The sequence below is a fragment of the Bos mutus genome, chromosome 25 (genome assembly GCF_027580195.1).
Source record: "Bos mutus isolate GX-2022 chromosome 25, NWIPB_WYAK_1.1, whole genome shotgun sequence".
Classification (NCBI taxonomy): domain Eukaryota; kingdom Metazoa; phylum Chordata; class Mammalia; order Artiodactyla; family Bovidae; genus Bos; species Bos mutus.
Window position 1 is genome coordinate 31,938,451 of NC_091641.1, and position 20,846 is coordinate 31,959,296.

General features: G+C 55.9%; 1 protein-coding gene across 1 annotated transcript in view; it reads left to right on the forward strand.

Moving 5' to 3' along the window:
* Positions 1-20,846, forward strand: part of LOC138985592 (uncharacterized) — a 160,196-nt gene that overhangs the window by 100,955 nt on the left and 38,395 nt on the right. Inside the window, exons 38-48 of the mRNA XM_070362578.1 lie at positions 217-525; positions 1,407-1,636; positions 1,714-1,851; positions 5,414-5,767; positions 6,904-7,260; positions 11,178-11,309; positions 12,157-12,306; positions 14,876-15,083; positions 18,012-18,178; positions 19,517-19,629; positions 20,660-20,741. Of these exons, the coding sequence (XP_070218679.1) occupies positions 217-525; positions 1,407-1,636; positions 1,714-1,851; positions 5,414-5,767; positions 6,904-7,260; positions 11,178-11,309; positions 12,157-12,306; positions 14,876-15,083; positions 18,012-18,178; positions 19,517-19,629; positions 20,660-20,741 (2,240 nt within the window). The remainder of the gene's footprint in view (positions 1-216; positions 526-1,406; positions 1,637-1,713; positions 1,852-5,413; positions 5,768-6,903; positions 7,261-11,177; positions 11,310-12,156; positions 12,307-14,875; positions 15,084-18,011; positions 18,179-19,516; positions 19,630-20,659; positions 20,742-20,846) is intronic.

A 20,846-nucleotide genomic window follows, 5' to 3' on the forward strand; every position in this document is an offset into this window, starting at 1 on the left:
GTGAATTAGGTTGTTTGGTCCTCGGAGCATCCTGGGGGTAGGGGAAGCTGATTTCATTTGCTCCTGTTCTCAGATATGCTCTCTCTGACATGAGTTAACATTACATCATGGATCTAGGAACTTTCTGCCCCTGGGTTCTATTCCTTCTTTCCCAAAGCAGCCCAGTGCCCTGGGCTGACGCCCTTCTTTTTTCGGACTATTTCCCATCCTTTGCAGGTACTATCAAGGTCACTGCCGACTCAGCCGTGCTGGGATTCCTCTTGCGGGACAAGCACGAGAGGGCAGGGAACAGCACCAGCATGCGCAGTGTGACCTGCATCCTTGCCCAGAACAGCAGCCAGGCCTTGCCAGGAGAGCTCCGGCTGAGCGGGCGGCTGCAGGCCCAGACGGGAAGCCTCGGGGGCCAGGCCAGCCTCCGTGCTGACACGGCCAGCCTGGCTCTGGGCGGGGTCTGCACCTGGGGCCCTGGGCACGGCCAGCTCTCTGGCAGCCTGAGTCACAACATCAGCGCTTTGAGTGAGGCAGGTAGGAGGGGCTGAGAGAGCCCAGTGGCTTCCTTCCCTGAAGACTCCCAGGGCCTGCAGCCAAGGGACTTAGAGCCCCCGGTCCCTAAATCCACCTCCCAGCTCTGTTTCCTTCCCCCACCACCTTCTCCCAGTGCCTCCATCTTCCCTGGGCTCTTTTTCAGCCAGAACACCAGTTGCAACCCAGTACAGACACACCCAGGCTCCCCAGGTGGCTTAGTGGTAACGAATCTGTCTGCCAAGCAAGAGACGTGAGTTCGATCCCTGGGTCAGGAAGATCCCCTGGAGAAGGAAATGGCAATCCACTCCAGTATTCTTGCCTGGGAAATCCCATGGACAGAGGAGCCTGACGGGCTACAGGCCATGGGGTCTCAGAGTCAGACACGACTTAGCAGCTAAGCTACCACCACCACCACCACCACCACAGACACACCTCCAAACTAGAGGGCAGATAGCCCCTGCCACCTGCCCCTCCTCCCAGGACTCCCCACCCCCAGTCCAGCTTCTGGGCTTGGAAACCTGGTTTAGCAGGACTTCCAGGATGTTCTTGGCACCGCAGTTAGGAAATAGCTCAGACACCCCCAGCTCTAGCTTCTTGGGGACAATTCCATGGGCCTGGGGGTCCCGAAGGTGCAGCAAGGTGAGAGCACAGGATCAGACCCCTGCTTCCTAAGAGCCCATCCCTACCTTTAGGGAGCGAGGAATCCAAAGGGGACACGGGGCCTGTTACTTGCCAGGTGTGGCCATTGTGGTCTTAGGAAGGATCTGGGAGGCGAGTTCGCCTCAGGGCTCAGGGGACCCTCAAGAGAGAAGGCGGGCTGTCAGGGACCCTGTTCTGGCTCCCGTGGGGCATGCCATCTCTGTGGTTCCTCTCGCCCCCAGGGCTCTCCTCCGAGGCAGGGATACTCCTGTCACACACCCACGTCACTTCCAACTTCTCAGTGCACGTGATGCTGCGAAGTTCCGGGGGTCAGCTGGATGGGGCCCTTGGCCTGGAGGGCGTGGCCACCAGTGCACCCGGCAGCCAGCTCCGCGCCAGCCTCCACCACACGGTGCCCGGCCTCGGGCGCTGGGGCCTCCCCTTCTCCGTGGATGGCTGTGGACACTTGCAGGTGGGTGAGAGGGCTGGGCCCGGGGCCTCGTGGGAGGAGTGGGTCCGAGGGACACCCACAGCTGTGCTTCTGCCCAGCTGGAGGGACCCAGTCTGGAGGCGGGGTTGGTGGTGAGCGTGGATGGCGAGGAACTTGGTGGAGCCAAGGAGAGGAGGGGAGCAGGTGACCGTCGGGAGCTGACCCTGGGGCTGCACCCCAGCCTCGTGAGGCTCCAGGTAAGTAACCCTTAGGTCTGTATGTGGGTGGGGCCAAGCCAGGATCACTGCCTCTGCAACTTCTCTAATAACCTACCCATTTACCACCAGCTTGCCCCGCCCACCGCCCCCGCCCCGCCCACCTTCCCTCCCAGGCTCTCACCAAATTTCCCGTCCTCCTTCTTCTCTTCCATCCTTTCTCCTTTCCTCCCACCCTCCCCTCCCATTCATCCACATTCCCTTCCTTTCTTCCTCCCCACCCTGTCTTCTCTTCTGCCCACTTCTCTTCTCTTCCTGTTAATGCTCCCTCCCCTGCCCCTGTAAGTGGCAGTGGAGTAGAGACACTCTGGGTTTATCTGGTCCGCTGAGACGCGCACCCATCCGTTCACGTTCTGAGTACCTCCCCTGGGGAAACCTGGAACACTGGCCAGCTATCTTTTACATTGGTCTCAAGAACGAAAAACAGGAAACCACCTTTGTGCCCATCACTGGTGTGGCTAAACGGCATCCAGAGTGTGCGGGAGGCAGGATGAGTGAGCAAGGTGTGCGGCCCATAAGCCAAGCTGCTTCATCACTTACCAATTGCATGACTTCAGGCCAGTTGCTTACTCTCCTGTGCCTCAGTGTTCTCATCTGCAAAATGGGACTGTTAATAATGCCTGCCTCCCACAGTTACCTTGAGGATCCAATGAGGAACCAGTGAGAGCCTGGCACACAGGCTCTGTGAGGACATGAGTTCTGGTTACTTCCGGCTGTGACGATGCTGTGGGTTAGCACTTCGTTTTGCACAAACCTCTCTTTGAGGGTTATCTTCCCAGGGAGGCCTTCACTAGGGGAGATGGGGTCAATTGGATCTTAACACTCTGTCCAGGGTCAAGGTTGGGGAAAATACCTCATGCCTACACATGCCCCCTGCCCACCCTGCTGGCCATCCTAGGTCACCTGCAGAGGAGATGTCATGCCTGCCTAGCTGTCAGGGCTTTGCTGGGGGGTACATCGCCAAGTGGCTTCTTGAGGTACCAGAGTCTCTGTCACCATCAGGGCAGCAGAGATAGATGGTGGTCTGCCTCCGGGGAAGGCTGGGGAGGGGCAGGCACAGTCTGAGCACCAAGGCCTTCCTGCTGGATGGCTTAGGGAAGGCGGGGCCCACTGCCAGGCTGACCTGCACAGTCCCCTCCTGCAAGCCCTTAGCATCCTCAGGGACCTGCATCTGGGCTCCCAGCCCAGCCTGACAGTGGATGGGTGGTTCCTTCTGTAAACACAGTGACAAGGACCCAGGATTTAAGTGTTTCAAGCCAGCCTTTGCCCTGGGGGTGGGAGTGGGGGGTGTCTGGGCTGGTGACAGGCATATTTGGGCCTTTCAGGGAAGACGGAGCGTGGGCCTTACAGGCACACATGCTGCCCAGGCTGGGCCTCAGCCCAGCCCATGAAGCTCTGAGCTCTCCCGGGCCAGGGCCCAGGTGAACAGTAGGTTATCTCCTTCAAAGGCAAAGCCTGGTGGGGAGGCCCGCGTGCAGGGCTTGGATTCCCTCATCTCTAGCGGCACCCAGTGTCTCCTGGACCAAGAGCTGTGGGTGAACTGGACCTGGTCAGGGCTGCCCTGTGGACAGCTGAGCAGACAGCTGGTTGTAGGGCTGGCTCAGCAGAGCTTTCAGCCCAGCTGGCTGTGGGGCACCAGGCAGTGAGCATAGCCCTGGGCATGGCCCTGGGGGAGGCGCACACTCGCCTGGCCTGGCTGCCTGCTGGTTCCCCTGGAGGAGCCGGCCCAAGGAACCAACCTGCTCGGGGAGCAGGGGAGACATGAATCTGGAGGTGTTGAATGGGTGCTGCTGGGTGTCCCGCCTGGGGCACTGCCTGAGGGCCTGGGAGCCAGTGCTGTGGGCTCGACACCTGGCTGTCCAGGTAGAGGGAACGTCCTTGGGGAGGACAGTCTCTGCCAGTGTCCCCTCTGTGAGCACAAAGCGTGTGACGCTTTCATGCCTCCAGCTTGAGTAGTGGCAGTGGGTTCACCCAGCACAGGGAGACCCAAGGGCCAGAAAACTCAAACTACCACAGCTTTCTGCCCGCTCCTGCCACTAACCTGCTGTGTGACTTAGCCGGGCCTTGACCTCTCTGAGCGTCAGCCTTGTCATCTGTATCCTGCGGTGGCAGTATACAGCGCGTCCCCACCTCACGCTGTCGAGCAGGAAGCGGACCAGTGCACGTTAAGTGCCGTCTCAGTTGGGTACCCTCTCTTTTGCCCTGGTTTCAGCTACCAGGGAATCATAATCTCATTTTACAGATGTGGAAACTGAGGCTTAGGGACGTGAAGTCACCTTCCGAGGGTTGCACAGTGGCCTAGATGGCAGGAGGGTTAACCAAGGGAATTGAGGATCAGGATTGAAGGGGTCTTAAGGGGCAGATGGGCTGCCTACCCCCAGAGGAAACTTAAGACTAGGGGGGCATGTGAAATGAATAGCTACACGTGTGAGAAGGACTCAGAGCTGGCGGCAGGAGGGGAGGGTGTTTGCTGCAAGGACTAACTACGCAGGAGGGTTAGGACAGGAGCTGTGAATGGGTGGAACTTCCCTCTGAGAGTCATGGCTTGGAATTCCAGGAAAGGGCTAGAAAGGGGGCATTCCTCAGTCCTGGAGCAGGCCAGTGACATCCAAGCAGGAGAGCCATGCCCTGGCCCCATGGGAGGCCACCCCGAGCTCCATGGCCCCTCTTGTGGTCTCCATTTGGCCGCGGTGGAGCTGATACATGCGTTCACCCCATCACCGGAGGCGCTGTCCCCGCCCCAGGCAGACAGATGAGTGCTGGGTGACAGGAAGGGGCTGAGGGCAGCTCCTGGTTCTGTCTTGGGGGTGCAGACTCCCCCCAGAACCCCAGATCCTGAGAATTATACCACTTAGAGGCACACTGACTTCCATTTGGGGCAGAGTGCTGGGTGACAGGAAGTGGCTGAGGGCCAGTTCCTAGTTCTGTCCTGTGGGTGCAGACTTCGCCCTGCAGAACCCCAGGTCCTGAGAATATACCACTTAGAGACACAAGTAACTTCCATTTGGGGCATTAAGAGGGACATGTCCAGACCAGAGAGGTTGAGAGGCCTGCACTCTATTGTGGAAAAGAGAGGAGAAAACAGAGACCTCAGGGGAGGGGGCGTTTTTTGTTTTTGTCAGTCTCTCAGTTGTGTCCGACTCTTTGTGACCCCATAGACTGTAGCCTGCCAGTCTCTGTCCATGGGATTCTGCAGGCAAGAATATTGGAGTGGGTTGCCATGCCCTTCTCCAGGGGATCTTCCCAAGTCAGGGATCGAACCCAGGCCTCCTGCCTTGCAAGAAGATTATTTACTATCTGAGCCACCAGGGAAGCCCCAGGCGAGGGGGGCATGAGGGGCCCCAAACTGCTCTCAGTGGTTAGATTTCTTGACCGCCCCCACCCACCCACCCCGGGAGGCTGTTTTCAGCTCTTCAAAGAGAAGAGAGGTGGTGGGTGCCCCCGGAGGATGAGGGCTTTCTTGACCACCTGTGGACAAACGGACAGTGGGCACACTTCATGGGGTTCTGTAGGGACCCCCTCACCTGGCCTTTCTTGGCAGCAGAATCCAGCTGTGCTGGCACTGAACAGCTCCTTCCTGGTGCACACCTTTGGGGCCAGCCTGGTGGCTCAGGTATCGTCTGGGGACACCTTCGCCCGAGCCCACATCCACTCAGCCTGTGGCCACCGTGCTCATCTGGACACTGGCCTCCAGCACGCGTGGCCTCCACTTCAGGCACTGGGAGTCCCCCCCAACAACCACATCCGAGTATCTGTGGGGGGAGATGAACCCGCCCGGGCCCAGCTGGAGGTGGCCCTGGGCCTGTGCACCCTGACCGCCCGTGGGGACTTCAGATCAGAGGCCAGCGTCACACACAACTGGACCCTGGCCCTGGTGAATCACTGCCCTCTGCTGGAGGTAAGCCCCCCGCCCCACATGTCAGTGTGGGTTCCCACCTCCCTTTATAAATTATTAACCACCTACTGTATGCCCAGCTTTGCACTCAGCATGGGAAACTTTGGGCTATTTTTTTCTTTTGCTGTTGTCTCTTAAACTGGGGGACTCATTGACTGCAAAGCTTTGAGCCAAAAACAGGACCAGAATTCAATTTTTCTCCTCTTTTGCAAAGGGCCCTCCTGAGACACTGGTTCGCATCTTTTCTGTGGTTCAAGTTGGTTCTGTTCTTATATCTCACTTCCTGCATCCCTGGGGTTAAGGATCCAGGAGTAAGAATGAGACTAGTGCAGAGAAATAATATGAATGCTGAGTACTCTCTGAGGCCCCTTGAATCCTCACCCCCGGGGGAAAGGGCTGCTTGTACCCCCTCGTCCCCCATGATACACTGGGGCCCAGAGAGGTGGGGGGACTCATTCATTCCCATCTTGGATCTGTGCTTCTGTGTTGGGTGTGTCTTAGGCCCCAGTGGAGCACTTAAGACCCCAGTTGCTTAAGGTCTCTGCCCTCCAGCAAGTGTACATTGATGTTCGTGATCTCATTCCAATAGCCAGTGCTTTCTGGATGCCTGGCTTTGGATTCACAAGGATTAACTTACTTCCATCTCCCAGCAATTTATGATCAACTCCCATTTTAGAGATGGGTAAACTGAGTCCGTGTGTTTGGAGAGACCGAGTTAGTGGTGGAACGGGAATTTGAGCCCACATCTCTTGATGGGGTACCCTTGGTATCGCTCACCTTGAAGAAGGAGGTGCTGATAGAGTTTAGGCCGTGGGGCCACTGCTGCCCTCTTCCCACCCAGACGCGTCTCCAGCTACCCCACCTTGACTTCTGGTGTGTGTGTGTGTGTGCTGAGTCACTTCAGTCGTGTCCTACTCTTTGTGACCCCATGGGCAGTAGCCCACGAGGCTCCTCTGTCCATGGGGTCCTCCAGGCAAGGATACTGCGGTGGGTTTCCATGCCCTCCTCCAGGGGGTCTTCCCAACCCAGGGATCGAACCTGCATCTCTGTCTCCTGCATTGGCAGGCGGGTTCTTTACCATTAGCGCCACCTGGCTTCTGGCACTCACCTGAAATCCAACCACTTTCTCTATATTCCAGGCGACAGGAATCCCGCAGACCCTGCACTCCGAGGGCAGCCTAAGCTGGGGCCCCTGCGAGTTCGACCTGACCACGGACTTCCATAGTGACCGTGGAGATGCCCACCTGCAGTTGGCCCGTTCCTGCGGGCCCCAGACCTTGGTCCTGGGGCACCTGGCCCACTCCCTGCCCCTCCTGGGCCGACTGGGCCTGCCACCCCGGAGTGCCATCAGCCTGACCGTCCAGCCTGGCCCCGCCCCCCACAGCTCCCTGTCCCTCCAGATGGGGCCGTGCCGGCTGCAGGGTGCCCTGGAGCAGCACACTGAGAACCAGAGCACGTGGATGCTGGCCACCGAGCCGGGCTGCCCGCTGCTGGAGGTGTGTAGAGCGGGCCCACGAGGTGCCTGGAGAGGAGCTTCCCGTCAGCGTGAGGCCTGAGCCTGGCTGACACCCCCTCCAGGGACTTCCCGAGACCAGCTACTATTTCCCCAGAGCCCTGTTGGACCCGTGACCCCTCTTATCTCTCATCCCGTGTTCCCATTTGACAGATGAGGAGATCGAGGCTGGGTGAGATTAGAGGCACGCAGTGCCATGGAACCTGAGGACCACAGGCTCAGAATTTATGAGTCTGTCTTTTTAGTAAAATTTTAAGAGCAGGAAGGGAATGAGAGGAACTCTTCTCATGACAGTTGGAAACAGTTGCATCTTGGTTTCATAACCTGTTAAAAACCACAGGCTGGGTTCTATATGAGCCGAGGGACAGTCTGAGGATTGTCCTGTGATGTTTGGGGGAAGGGGACCCTGTGACTCAGGAAAGGGGGAAGCTGGAGTCTAGGTCAGCAGACAGGGCTGGTGCCCTCATCTGAGTGGCACAGGCCCCTGCCCTGTGTCTCCTGATGGAGCTTCCTGAGCGTAGAGACAGGGTCTGGTCTACTCGGCATCCCTGAGTAGGGCTGGGTGCTGGCAGATGTTCTGTCTCTGTTAATCAGGGCGACACAGGATTGGTCCACAAGAGAGCAGAGCATCATGGGATGAAGCAGGCCTACCCACTAGGACTGTCTACGATGATGGAGATGTTCTTTGCTATCCAGGGCAGTAGCCACTAGCCACAGGGAGCTACTGAGGGCTTAAGACAATTTTACTCATGCTACAGAGAAACTGAATTCTTACTTGGGCTTCATTTTAATTTAGATGGAACCAGCCCCATGTGGTTACTGACTATCCTAGTGGACAGCAGAGAGGTGAAGCACAGACTGAAAACAGATCAGGTTCAAACCTTAGCTCCTCTACTTATTAGCTATGTGATTCTGGGCAATGACTTCACCTTGTTGAGCCTCGGTGTTCCCATCTGTAAAATGGGGACTAGTAACTACCAATCTCAGAGTCATTGGAATAGCGTGAAAAGAGAACATTCTGATGAAGCACTCAGCATGAGACTGTGTGTGTACTGAGTGTTCTCTGATGGACAACTGTTGTGTGTTGTGGTTGAAGCTGCAGTTTTGTTGTTACTGTAATGGGAGAGGAGCGGGGGTGAGGAAGAGGGCTGAAGATGGAGAATCGGGCCACTTGGTGTGGGACCACCCTCTGACCCCTCTCTCTGGGGTCCAGCAGGGCCTGGGCCTCCAAGCAGAGACACAGCTCAGCGACTCCCTGCAGGCCTTGGGTGGGGAAGCAGAAGCGTCAGGGGTCCTTGCAGCGGCCAGCCAGACTGCTTCCTTGACCTTGGTGGTGACTCTGCACCCATCCGAGGCCACACTCCAAGCGAAACTGAGGCCCATGCTGCCTGCACTGCATGCGCTCCCCGAGACCTCGCTAACCGTCCATTGTGGGTGGGAGGCCGGGAACCGGCTGCGCCTGGAGCTGCACACTGGGGCCTGCGAGCTTCAGGGCAGTGGTGAGCTGCAGCTGGACCACCGGCTGCAGTGGCGGGTGGTGGCCGAGAGCTCCTGCGAGGGCCTGCAGGTACGTGTGCCGGGGGTGAGCACGAGGGGTGAGTGCCAGGGTCTCCAGGCAGGAACCCTCCTTTTTAACCACTGCCAAAGTGACAGAGATGGGGTGAACTCTGGAGGACTGGAGAATCTCCTCTAAGCCCTAGACATACAGCTGTAAACACGGCAGAGATGAGTGCCTCCCTGGGCAGACAGGCAACCCCCAGGATAAATCACCAAACTGTGGAGTGTATTACACAGGGGTGAGGGCAAAGGAGAGAGAGAAAGGGGAAAAGGGGGTCATGAAAAACAGAGCAGATACTGCAATTTTATATGTCGGTCAAGGTTGGTCCCCCAAACGGGGTGACATTTAAGCACAGACCTGAAAGAGAGGAGAGAGTAGGATTGTGGGTACCTGAGGAGAAGGTTTTCTCTTTTCTTAAAAAATATTTGTTTCTATTTATTTATTTGGTTGCACCAAGTCTTAGTTGAGGCATGTGGGATCTTTAGATGTGGCATGAGAACTCTTAGTTGTGGGATTTGGGATCTAGTTCCCTGACCTTGGATGTGGCATGCGAACTCTTAGTTGCGGGATTTGGGATCTAGTTCCCTGACCAGGGATCGTACCTAGGACCCTTGCGTTGAGGGTGTGAAGTCTTAGTAACTGGACCACCAGAGAGGTCCCAAGGGGAAAGGATTTTCTGGGCATGGCCAGTGTAAAGGCCCTGAAGCAGAGCTGGAGAGGGAAGGGCATTCTCTAGGACTGGGATCAGCAAACCGTCTCTATGAAAATCCAGATAGCAAATATCTTAGACTTTGCAGGCCATTCAGCCGCTGATGTAACTACTCAGTGCTGCTGTTGTAGTGCAATGTGCCATAGACAGTATGCGGAGAATGGGCATGACTGTGTTCCAATAAAGCTTTATTTACAGCAGGCAGCGGGCTGGGTGCGGCTGGTGGGCAGGCGTTTGCTGACTTCTGTTTTATAAAAAGCCCATGGGGTGGGAGCACCCTCAGATTCAGGATCCATCACGGAGGTGGAGAGATAGGATTGGAAAGAAGTCAGATGTGGGTGTGAGAAGTAGGGGAGCCAGATGGCGACTGTGTAAGAAGAGGACTGGGGCTGCTGCTGTTCCTGTGATAGGAAGGACGTGGGTGGAGAAGGAGGGTTGGGAAGGGGGTGTCGCTGACTCACAGGCCCTTTATGGATGTGTTAAATCTGACAGGGCTCTCAGGAGGTCAGCTGTGGTCTGAACTGGAGGTCTCCTCCTCTTGGTGGTCACATTTAAAGCCACAGACTGAGGACTTCCCTGGTGGTCCAGTGGTTAAGACTTCGCCTTTCAATACAGGGGTTGCAGGTTCAATCCCTGGTCGTGGGGCGAAGATCCCACATGCCTCAGGGCCCAAAAACCAAAACATAAAATAGAAGCAATATTGTAACAAATTCAATAAAGATTTTTTAAATGGTCCACATCAAAAAAGAAAAGAACTCTTAAAAAAGTCACAGACTGGCTGAGATGGCTGTGGGGTAGGTGAAGACTAAGCACTCAGGTTGCAAAGCTGGGGAAGATGAGAGGGAAACAGCCAAGGGTACCAAGAAGAACAAGCCAGGAGGAGGAGGAACCCCAAGGGAGAAGGAGAGCTCATGGCTGGGGAGGAAAGTGTTAATAGGGTCAAACGCTGTGTCAGGCGGGTGGAGCCAGGCAGCTGTCCTGGGCACTGGAAGGCCAGGAAGCCCAGACTGTGAATAAATGTTCTGCCCCCTGTTCCTGGTGGCCTTGAGCATATCCTTGTTCCTCCCGGGGCTTCAGAGTCATCATCGTAGATGGGTGCAGTGACCTCCTCCACTGTCATGATTAGATGGACCTGCCCTGTGGTCCGCGATGCGCTGGTGGGCGGAGCCTAGGGAGATGCCCACGTGGGCCGGCCTTGCAGCCTGCTTCCTGAACAGGCTCCCATCCCCTCTCAGGAGCAGGTGTCTGGGTTCTGTGAGCCTGGGGAGTTGGAGGGGTTGGGGGAGGAGAGGAGGGGAAATACCTGTTTCAGAGCTGCCAGTGTTCTAAGGCTCTTGACCAGTTGCTTTCACGGGATGTGGTTCTCTTGGGCATAAAGATGTGATCTTTGTGGTTTGGGGAATTGGGAAGGGGGCCGGAGGAAGCTCTTTTGACAGTGCAGGGCTACTGAAGTGGGGCCCTCTGGCACTCCTAAAATCTGACCCAAGTCACAAACCCTGTCCTGTAGAGACTCATGTGGGCACATCCTCACCCCATTTGTTTTCAGTTCAAGGGAGATCATGGGACCCCTGATGCGCACTTGAGACCCACCCTAGTTAAAAAGTCCTACTTCCATCTCTTTCAACCCTTCCAGGCCCTGGGGGTCCCAGGCCGAGTCAACAGCTCCGGCTACATTGTGGTGAACTCCACGGCCATGGACGCTCAGGTGCTGGTCACTGTGGATGCCAGCACGCTACGGGGGCTGCTTGTCCTCAGTACCACCGAGGTGAGGGTGCAGACCAGGATGGCCTGGGATGCCGGGGCCAAGTGCTCCTGACGAGAGAAGCATTTGGATACCAGCTGAGCTCCAGAGAGGACCCTGGCAGATGAGAGCTTCAGGGTCCATGAGTAGAGGAATGAGACTTCCGAGGAGAAGTCCCTCAGCTGCCCCTTCCCCTTCCTAACTCCCCAGGGGCCATCGCTTATCTGACTCTTCTAATGTCATGGTCACAAAAGCACACAGCCTGCTCGCTTTTGCATCTGCCTCCTTTTATTCAGCATGACGTTTGTGGGATTCACGTGGTCTGTATTCTTTTTCACCGATGTATAGTATTCCACGGTGTGCTGGTATCACAATTCATCTGTTCGTCTTATCATTAGCATTTGGGTAGTGTCTAGTTTTCTATTATATATTTAATTAAGTAAGTAAGTACATTCTGATTTTATTTTTTAAATATCTTCATTGTGATATAATACACATGACAAAATTTACCATCGTAACCACTTTCAAGTGCACAGTTCAGTGGCATTAAATACACTCACATGGTTGTACAGCCATCACCACCGTCAGTGTCCAGAAGTCTCTTCATCTTGCAAAACCGAAACTACCCACAATACAACAACTCATCATTTCCCGCCCCCACCCCCAGCTCTACTGAATTTCCTTCCTTTTTAAGGCTGAAAAATATTGCATTGTATGTATGAATGGCCCATATTTTGTTGATCCATTTATCCATCAGTGGACACTTGGGTTGCTTCCACCCTTTGGCTGTTGTGAAGAGTGCTGCTATGAGTGTGCAAATATCTCTTGGTGATCTCTCACATGAGTCTTGGTTTTTCTCGCTCTGTTATAGAGCCAGCAGGAGGTGAACTTGCTGCTCACACACAACCTGCCTCAGCCCAACCCCTTGGCCCTCCCAGCCCAGATCTTGCTGTACCTGACCAACGAGAGGCTCGGGCCCAGCTACAGACACACCCTGCGGGTCGGAGTGGATGGCAAAGAGGTGGGGGCTCTGCCAGAGTGAGGGGGAGCTTGGTGGGGCTGGGAACTGGCCTGATGGCCCTGGTCCCACGTCTTCCGCCCTGACATGTATCCGAGGAGCTGACCTTCACTCGGTGGCCAGGGCACATCTCCCTGGGCTGCAGACTCCAGCACAGCATGCCTGCACTGCAGACGCTGTGGGTGGAGGACACAGTGGCCCTTCAGGTCAGCCCTGGCGAGCGGCAGTGATAATGGAAACCATTCATTCATTCAACAAACCTTTTTGGAAGTACCTCTGAGACAAGGGGATGGTAGAACAAGCTTCAGACCTCCCTCTGAGCCTCAGCCTTACATCTGGAAATTGGGGCTGCTGATACTCATTTTTCCCTGGTGGCTCAGCTGGTAAAGAATCCGCCTGCAATGTGGGAGACCTGGGTTCGATCCCTGGGTTGGGAAGATCCCCTTGAGAAGGGCCCACCCACGCCAGTATTCTTGCCTGGAGAATCCCATGGACAGAGGAGCCTGGGGGGCTACAGTCCATGGGGTCACAAAGAGTAGGACACAACTAAGTGACTTTCCCTTCACGTTTCACTTTCAGTATTCATTTCCTTCACCCAGCCACGCCCCCAGGACTGTTACACATTCTCTTCCTCTAGAGCCCTCTCCCTCACTCCCAGCAGACCAGAGCTCGTCCTCAGCCCTCTTTTTCCACGTTGTCCATACACATTCCCTTCACGGTCTTAACCGGTCTCTCATATCAATGGCATATCTGCACTGCCATGTCCCCCATCTCTTCCTCCCCTGAACCCCAGATCAGTAGGCCCACCTGCCCACTGTATCTCCATTCAGATGCCTGGCAAGGCACCTCCGACTTTAGCTGTTCCAAAACCAGAAAGGCCAGCCCCCCAGACCAGCCCCTCCCTGTCTCTCTCCATCTTGGCAAGCAATGCCTAGTCCATCCTTCCCACCGTGTCGTCAAACCCTTGAAATCAACCTCAATTGGCCAAGCCCTCATCCAGGAACCCCCTAAAGCGGCACCTCATTAGAACAAAAGACTCTATCACCCAGGAAGTTCCAAGGGACCTATGAGCTCCGTGTCATATTCCCCTGTCACCCCCATCACTCAGTCTACAAAGCTGTACGAGTTCTGTGCCAGGAACTGGGGTCAAAGACCAACCGTTAGCAGGAACTGGGACCAGGGGCCGCGGTGGCTGCAGCTTCATTGTGCCATGCCCTTCCTTGCCCCTCCCCAGCTTTCTCTTTTCCATCGACTTCCCATCATCCGACACGTGATGCCTTCCGTGTTGTCCCGGCCTGACTCCCACTGCTGGTGTTTAAGTTCCACGTGGTAATGTAACAGTTCAGACATTTCTGTCTGTCTCACGTGTGGCAGCCTCCGAAGGTTTAACAGTACCCAGCAAGTGGTAGGTGTTCAGTCAGCATGGTTGAACGATGGAGTGACACCTCCCGCTTTATAGCTGCTGCTGCTAAGTCGTTTCAGTCGTGTCTGACTCTGTGCGACCCCAGAGACGGCAGCCCACCAGGCTCCCCCGTCCCTGGGATTCTCCAGGCAAAAACACTGGAGTGGGTTGCCATTTCCTTCTCCAGTGCATGAAAGTGAAAAGTGAAAGTGAAGCCGCTCAGTCATGTCTGACTCCTAGTGACCCCATGGACTACAGCCTACCAGGCTCCTCTGTCCATGGGATTTTCCAGGCAAGAGTATTGGAGTGGGATGCCATTGCCCGCTTTATAGAGCGGGCGACTTAAAGCAGGAATCTGCTTGCCACCTGCTGCCACGCACTGTGTGTTCTGATCGTAATGGCTAATGTGCTGTTGTGGCTTCAGTGATTAACTCACAGGCACATTGGTGGGGAACTCGCAAACTCAGAGCCTTTGGGGCCCCCTGGAGAACTCCAGTGTATCAGGTGAGCTGTAAGGGGACCTAGAGAGCTCACACCCTGTCTAAAGTCTTCCCAGTTGTATATTTTTAACTTTTTGAGAAAAAGCTTTTTTTTTTTTTAAATGTATTAACTTTTGTTGGGGTGAAATACATCTTTACCATTTGAACTGTTTTGTTAAAAGATATTTTTATGCGGACCATTTTCTAAAGTCTCTGTTGGATTTCTTACAATATTGCTTCTGTTTTATGTTTTGGTTTTTTGCCCATGAGAATCTTAGTTCCCCAGCCAGGGATTGAACCCTCACCCTTCGCATTGGAAGGCAAATTCTTAACCATTGGACTTTGAGGGAAGTCCCCTGACCTATTTTAAACTGTACAATTTAGGTATTTAGTACACTGATAAATTTGTGTAGCTACTCTCTAATTCAGAGCATTTTCACCTCCCCCCCTCAGATGGGAGCCCTGTTACCCACGAGCAATCACTCCTCAGCAGGCACCTCCCCGCCCTCTAGTACCAAGCAGCACGTGTGTAGTTTGCCAGGTGTAACCCAGCTGTTCCTCCATCCTGGTTCCTCCCACTCCAGTGGTGTGGACCGTACAAGACCCCAGGGTTTGGGCGAGTGGGTCCTCGCTGGGCCAGGCTGGCTTTCTCTGCTCAGGGTGGTCCTGCGTCTCCTGGGTGGTGTTCCAGGTCTCTGCGGACGTTGACAGCAGCGGCGCTGGCTTTGAGAATTCAGGACGCGTCTCGTCGGGGTCCACGTCTCTGAACTACTCCGTGAGCTGCCATCACCGCGATGGGCGCCTGGAGTTCTCTGGTTGGAGCGAGCACAACAGCTGGGCCCTGCGGCAGGCGGGGTTCCCTGGAGAGGCCCGCCTGGGCGCCGAGCTGCAGATGCAGAGTAAGGCGGCTGGACCCTGCCCGGGAGTGGGAGTCGGCCCCCCTACACTGACACCTGCCCGCCAGCCTCAGGCCCGGCGTGACTAGTTCCAGGACTAACCAGGATGCCCTTGGCCTTGGAATCTGACTCTTAAAGGAGTGGGTATTCACTTCCCGGGGTGGTCAAGGGAACGTACCATAAAACGGGTGGCTTAAAACAACAGAAATTTATTCTCCCAACTTCTAAAGGCTGGAAGTCAGAAATCAGGTGTGGTCAGGGCCATGCTCCCTCCAGAGTCTTTAGGATTCAACCCTTACTGGCCTCTGCCAGCTCCCGGTAGCCCCAGGCATTCTTGCACTTACGGCTGTATAATCCTGGTCTCTGCCCCCGAGTCTCTGCCTTTCTTTCTGTAAGGATGCTAGCCATTGGATTACGGCCCATCCCAACCCAGCACCTCACCTTGGCTTGCTTTGTGGTTTAGTCGTTAAGTTGTGTCCGACTCTTGCGACCCCATGGACTGTATCCCACCAGGCTCTGTCCATGGGATTCTTCAGGCAAGATGACTAGAATGGGTTGCTACTTTCTTCTCCAGGGGATCTTCCCGACCCAGGGACTGAATCCGGGTCTCCTGCATTGCAGGTGGATTCTTTACCAACTGAGCCACCAAGCCTATTTCCAAATAAGGGCGCATCCACAGGTCCTGGGAGTTAGGACTTCAAACATAATTTTTAAGGGGAAATAGTTTAACCCATACTGGAGGAAGAAGGGAAGGTAACAGTAATAAGAGTGTTTTTGTTATTGTTTGGTTTGGTTTTTTTTTTAATGAGGAATTTTATTTTTATTTGTTTATTTGGCCACACTGGGTCTTAGCTGTGACACCTGGGATCTTTAGTCGCAGCATGCGAGCTCTTAGTTGCGGCAGGTGGGATCTAGTTCCCTGACCAGGGATCAAACCCAGGCTCCCTGCATTGGGACTTGTGGAGTCTTAGCCCCTGGGCCACCAGAGAAGTCCCAAGAGCTGGCGTTGATTGAGTGACTATGTGTATGTAATCACTGAGGCAAGCTCTCAGTACATAGCTCAGTGAGTCTGCTCGACAACCCCGTTCACACCAAGGGAAGCCTGAAGCCCCCAGTGGGGCCTCTGGGTCATCAGACCCTCTGACCTCTCTCCTGGCCCCTGCTCATTCCACTCCTTGATATTCTTCCAGCACGTGAGGCTTACTCCTGCCTCAGGACCTTTGCACAGGCTGTTCCCTCTGCCTGGAATGCTCTTCCCACATGACTCCTTGTGGGAGAAACAAGGAGGCAGCCCCTCACCACCTGCTTCTCAAATGTCATCTCCTCATTGAGGCCTTGCCTCTCCCCCTATTTATTTGCACCCCCACCTCCCTCCAGCTCTCCCCACCTCTCTCCCAGACTTTGTCTTTCTAACAAGCTGTGTAACCCACTTCTTAAATATTCTTATTTCTCACTTCCCACCTTCCATCCACCCCACACTCCACTCTTTGTTTGCAGAGTGGCAGATAGTAGGTGATCAGTTAATCATCTGTTGAGTGAATGGGTAGCAGGGAGTGGTGAGTAGCACCATCCCCATTCTGCAGGGGGGGAACAGAAGCTCAGAGAGGTTGAGTCACTTGTCCCATGCCACACAGCTGGCTCATGATGAATCCAGGCAGCGTGACTCCAGAGCCAGCCTCTGATCCAGCCCCGCCCCGCCATCCCGTGTGGATGGCAGAGATCAGGACCCCCGCATGGCCCCACGTCTCCTGGATGGTCCTCTTCTGGCCTCAGAATCTTCCATCCTTGGCTCTCAGCCTCCTGCAGGGTGAGCAGGCGCCTGGATCAGACAGGGGACTGTCTCACAGACTGCTCTGAGGAAGGGTTTGTCGGGGCTGCGGTGGGCCAGTGATGGGACAGGTGTCCCAGGAATGATTCCGCACGGCCCCAGTTCCTGGGCCAGGAGGCCTGGGGTGGGGTCTTCAGCCACGGTGGCCTCTCACCGCCCCCACTGCTGTCTCTCAGGGGGCGTGTTCTGCCCGTCAACATTCTTGGTGTCCCCACAATCAGGAACCTCCCCAGGCATAAGGGGACTGAGTCCCCTTGGATGTGTATTCGCTCCCCACTCACGCCCCACACATAGTAGGTGCACATGGGTGAATACTGCATAATGAAGGAAGGAGACAGACCCATCGTGAGACCTACTATGTGCCCAGTACGCAGATGTGTTATCTTAGTTAATCTTGGCGATGTCTCTTGAGGTGGGTAGCCTATGCCCACTCTGTAGGTGAGGAAATTGAGGCTCAGAGTTGCCAGCTTGTCCTTGTCTGCCAAGGAGGGCCCCCCAGGTGATGGGGCTGAGCGAGATCCCAGAATCTTTCGTGGAGGAGTTTCTTCTGTCTGCTGAGCTGAGTTGTGGCCTAACTCAGAGGCAGGGGACTGGAAGAGATGCCCGCACATGCTGGGGGAGGGTGCAGACCCTTGCCTGGGCCAGGCAAGCTGCAGGTCAGTATCATTTGATATTGATTTGATATTGTATTAACCCTGGAGAAAAGCATCATTGATTTGTTCACTCCCTCATTAGGTTCTGGGCACTTGTGATGTGTCTGGGGTGGTACTAAGTGCTGGGGTCACAGCAGGGAAGGAAATATATAAAGGTCCTGCCCTCATGGAGCTGACCTGGCGAGAGAGGAAGCAGGACGGGCTGGGAGGTACTTTAGAGGGGCAGTCAGGGGAGGCTGCTCGGAGGAGGTGTCATAGCAGCAGTGATTCCAATGAGAAGGAGCTGGCCAAGCCAAGACTGAGGGAACCTCACGACAGATGCTGTCACAGGGACTCAGAGGTGAAAGGCTCACCCAGGTCAGTCTCACTGGTATCCACAGGGTGCGACCCTAAACTGGAAAGGGAAATGAACCGCATTTCCCAGCAGCCTTTGCCACTCTCTGTCTCTAGAGACCCAGACACAGGCCCGTGTGGTCCTCCAAGCTGGGGACGATGGGATCAGCATGGACGCGGTAGCCCTGGTGGCCCAGCCAGTGAATGGCCCCCTGGAGCTGGTGGTGAATGTCAGCCACACGGCACCTCTTCTCCGGAGGCTGGGCCTGCCCTTTGCCAGCCAGGTGAGGCGTGGGTGGCCAGCCCAGGCAGGGGCAGACTCCCCTGCTAATTCTGTCAACTCCCATCCTGTTCCCAGGGGCAGAGGACCACTGTGTGCACAGTTGATGCGAATGGTCTTGCCTTGTGTCTGTCCAGCACTTTACAGTTTGCAAAGGCTTTATTAATAATGATGATAATTGTAACCAGCGGCCTCTGTGCTCCCCGCCGTGGGGCCGGTGTGGATGGGCTCCTGCACCTGCGTTCCAGCTCCTGGTCCTGTGTCCTTTCCACGCTTCTGCCTTTTAGTCAGAATCAAAGCCCAGCTTGCATTTGCACAGCACCTACTGCATGCTTGGCACTGTTCTGAGGGTCCCATATGCACTGGCTCATCTCCTAACACCCCAGTAAGAGGCAGAGCAGCACAGTTGCTATACATGCCGTGTCTGGAGGCCAGTCCCAGCTCTGTCATTTGCTGGCTGGCTGTCCTTGGGCAGATTCCTTAGCCCCTCTGTGCCCTCAGTCTCTTCATCTGTGAAATGGGGTAATAGCGGTACTGTTAATGTGAGGGTTGTGAGGATGGAGTGAGTCAGTACCAGTGATGGCCCTGGGATGGTGTGTGGCTCGAGCCGACGCTTCAGAAGCCTTTGCTGCTCTGATGCTGCTGGTGATGCTGGCCGCTGTAGTCATCAGCATCCTTGGGTCACAGGTCCATCTCTCGGTGACCTGCCCAAGGTCATGTAGCAAGTAGGCATCAAAACAGGGGCTCAGACTTGGTAGTGGGTCCTTCCTGAGATGCGCCCCCACACCCTCTAAGACAGGAACTGTGCTGAGTCCCCATGCAGCGGGCCAGTGGCGCTTGGTGTGAACTCAGCTTGCTTAGTGGGGCCCTCCCTCTCCCTCACGAGCCATGGAACATGTATCCAAGTCTTTTCCAGCCTTCTGTTTGGGGCTATCCAGCAATCCTCCTGCCCCTCACTCCCCTCTGCCGTGGGAGGAGGGGCAGTTCCCGGAGTCCAGGGGCCCAGGATGTCACTCTTCCCGCAGAGGGTCTGAGTCACCGTGACCCACCGCTGAGCAGCACTTCATCTGAATCCCCTTTTCCTGCCCTTAGCCTGGGTGGTGGGGAGGTCTGTAGGATGCCGGCTCTTTGCCGATGTCTGGGGTACAGGTGGACACTGGGGACCCATGGCTGGAAACCTGGGCTGCGGCAAGAGAGCCGGCCAGGGTGGGCAGATGGGGCCGAGTCTGATGGGCATCTGCCCTGCCAGGCTGGTGGGCGGACAGGGATGTGAGGGTCCTCAGGCCCCCCCTGCCTCCAAGCCTGTCTCCCCAACCCTCACCCCATCCTGTTCCCTCTTCAGCTCATGTTCCGGGAGCTCTGGGGAAAGGAAGAGATGCATTCTTCCCTGCAGCTCACGTGCGATTCTCAAACCAGCCTGGTCCTCAACATCCAAGGCCACAACCAGGCACTCAGGTGAGGGCTTTGCCACACTCTGGGAGCCCCAGGGGAAGAGGAATGAGTGAGGGAGAGGCCTCAGCTGAGCACCTGACCCACAGCACTGCTTCAAACCCTCCCCACAGCCCCACTGTACAGAGGTGGAAAGGGAGGCTCAGAGAGGCCAAATGACTTGCCCGAGGTCACACAACTAATAAAACATCTTTGACCTCTGGGGCTCGGGATACGAATGAGGAGTTCTTATTCTCCCAAGCTAAATGCATCCCAGGCCTCGAATAGTAATAACTAGTATGGCTCTTCAGTCTGGGAACCTTCTGGGGCGCCATGAAGTCAGGTGGGTCACCAGGCTCCAGGTGATGGAGGGCGATGAGGAAACTGCTGGTAATGATATAGACCAGCGGTTCTCAGCCTGGGGCATTGGGCAGTGTCTGGGGAAAGGTCCGGTTGTTACAGCCAGGAAGGAGGGTCTACTGGCTCCTCGCAGGCGGGGGCCGCAGCTACTGCCAGACCTCCTGGAATGCGCAGGTCAGGCCACAACGATGACTGGTGTGGCCCACGGTGTCAGCCGTGCTGAGGTTGGCACACGTGGTGTAGGGACACGCCTGGACAGGGCAGCCCCCAGGGCAGGTGGCAGTGGGGAGCCATGAGTGCCTGGCCTGAGGAGCCGAGGGAGGGGAGCTGTGAGCCCAGGGCTGCAGGAGGGGGCCAGGCTTAAAGTTCGCTGTCCAAAGCGAGAGGGCCCCATGGGTGGGCCCACAGAAGACCTGCCGCTGAGTACCACCCAGCCCCTGTGCTGGAGGGGAGACGGAGGCACTTGCCCACCATGCCAGGACCAGGCGGAGGCCAAGCTGGAATGCAAACGTGCATCGCTGCAGCCCTGATCGTTGTAGCCCACGGCCGTCAGGCCTCCGGGCATGTTAATAGCCCTTCATTGGGTTGCTGCCATGTTCTGGGTCTCCAGCCCTCTGCTGGGGTGGTTGGCTTGGTCCTGACCCGGCCTGCACAGGGCGCCCTCAAGCCAGGCCTCTCACGCCTTCTTTGCTTCCAGCAAAGAGCTGCGGCTCTCCGGCCAGCATCACCTCCCTGTCCTCCTTGGCCGCTGCCCCAGCAGAGCCTCCGCCTCAGCCAAGGTAACCGTGTCCCGGCCACCCCTGAGCCCCTAACTGGTTCCAGATGCCCTGCCCGAGGCGGGTGGGGGCCGCGCAGGCCGGCCCCGCTGCTGCGGAGTGTTAACA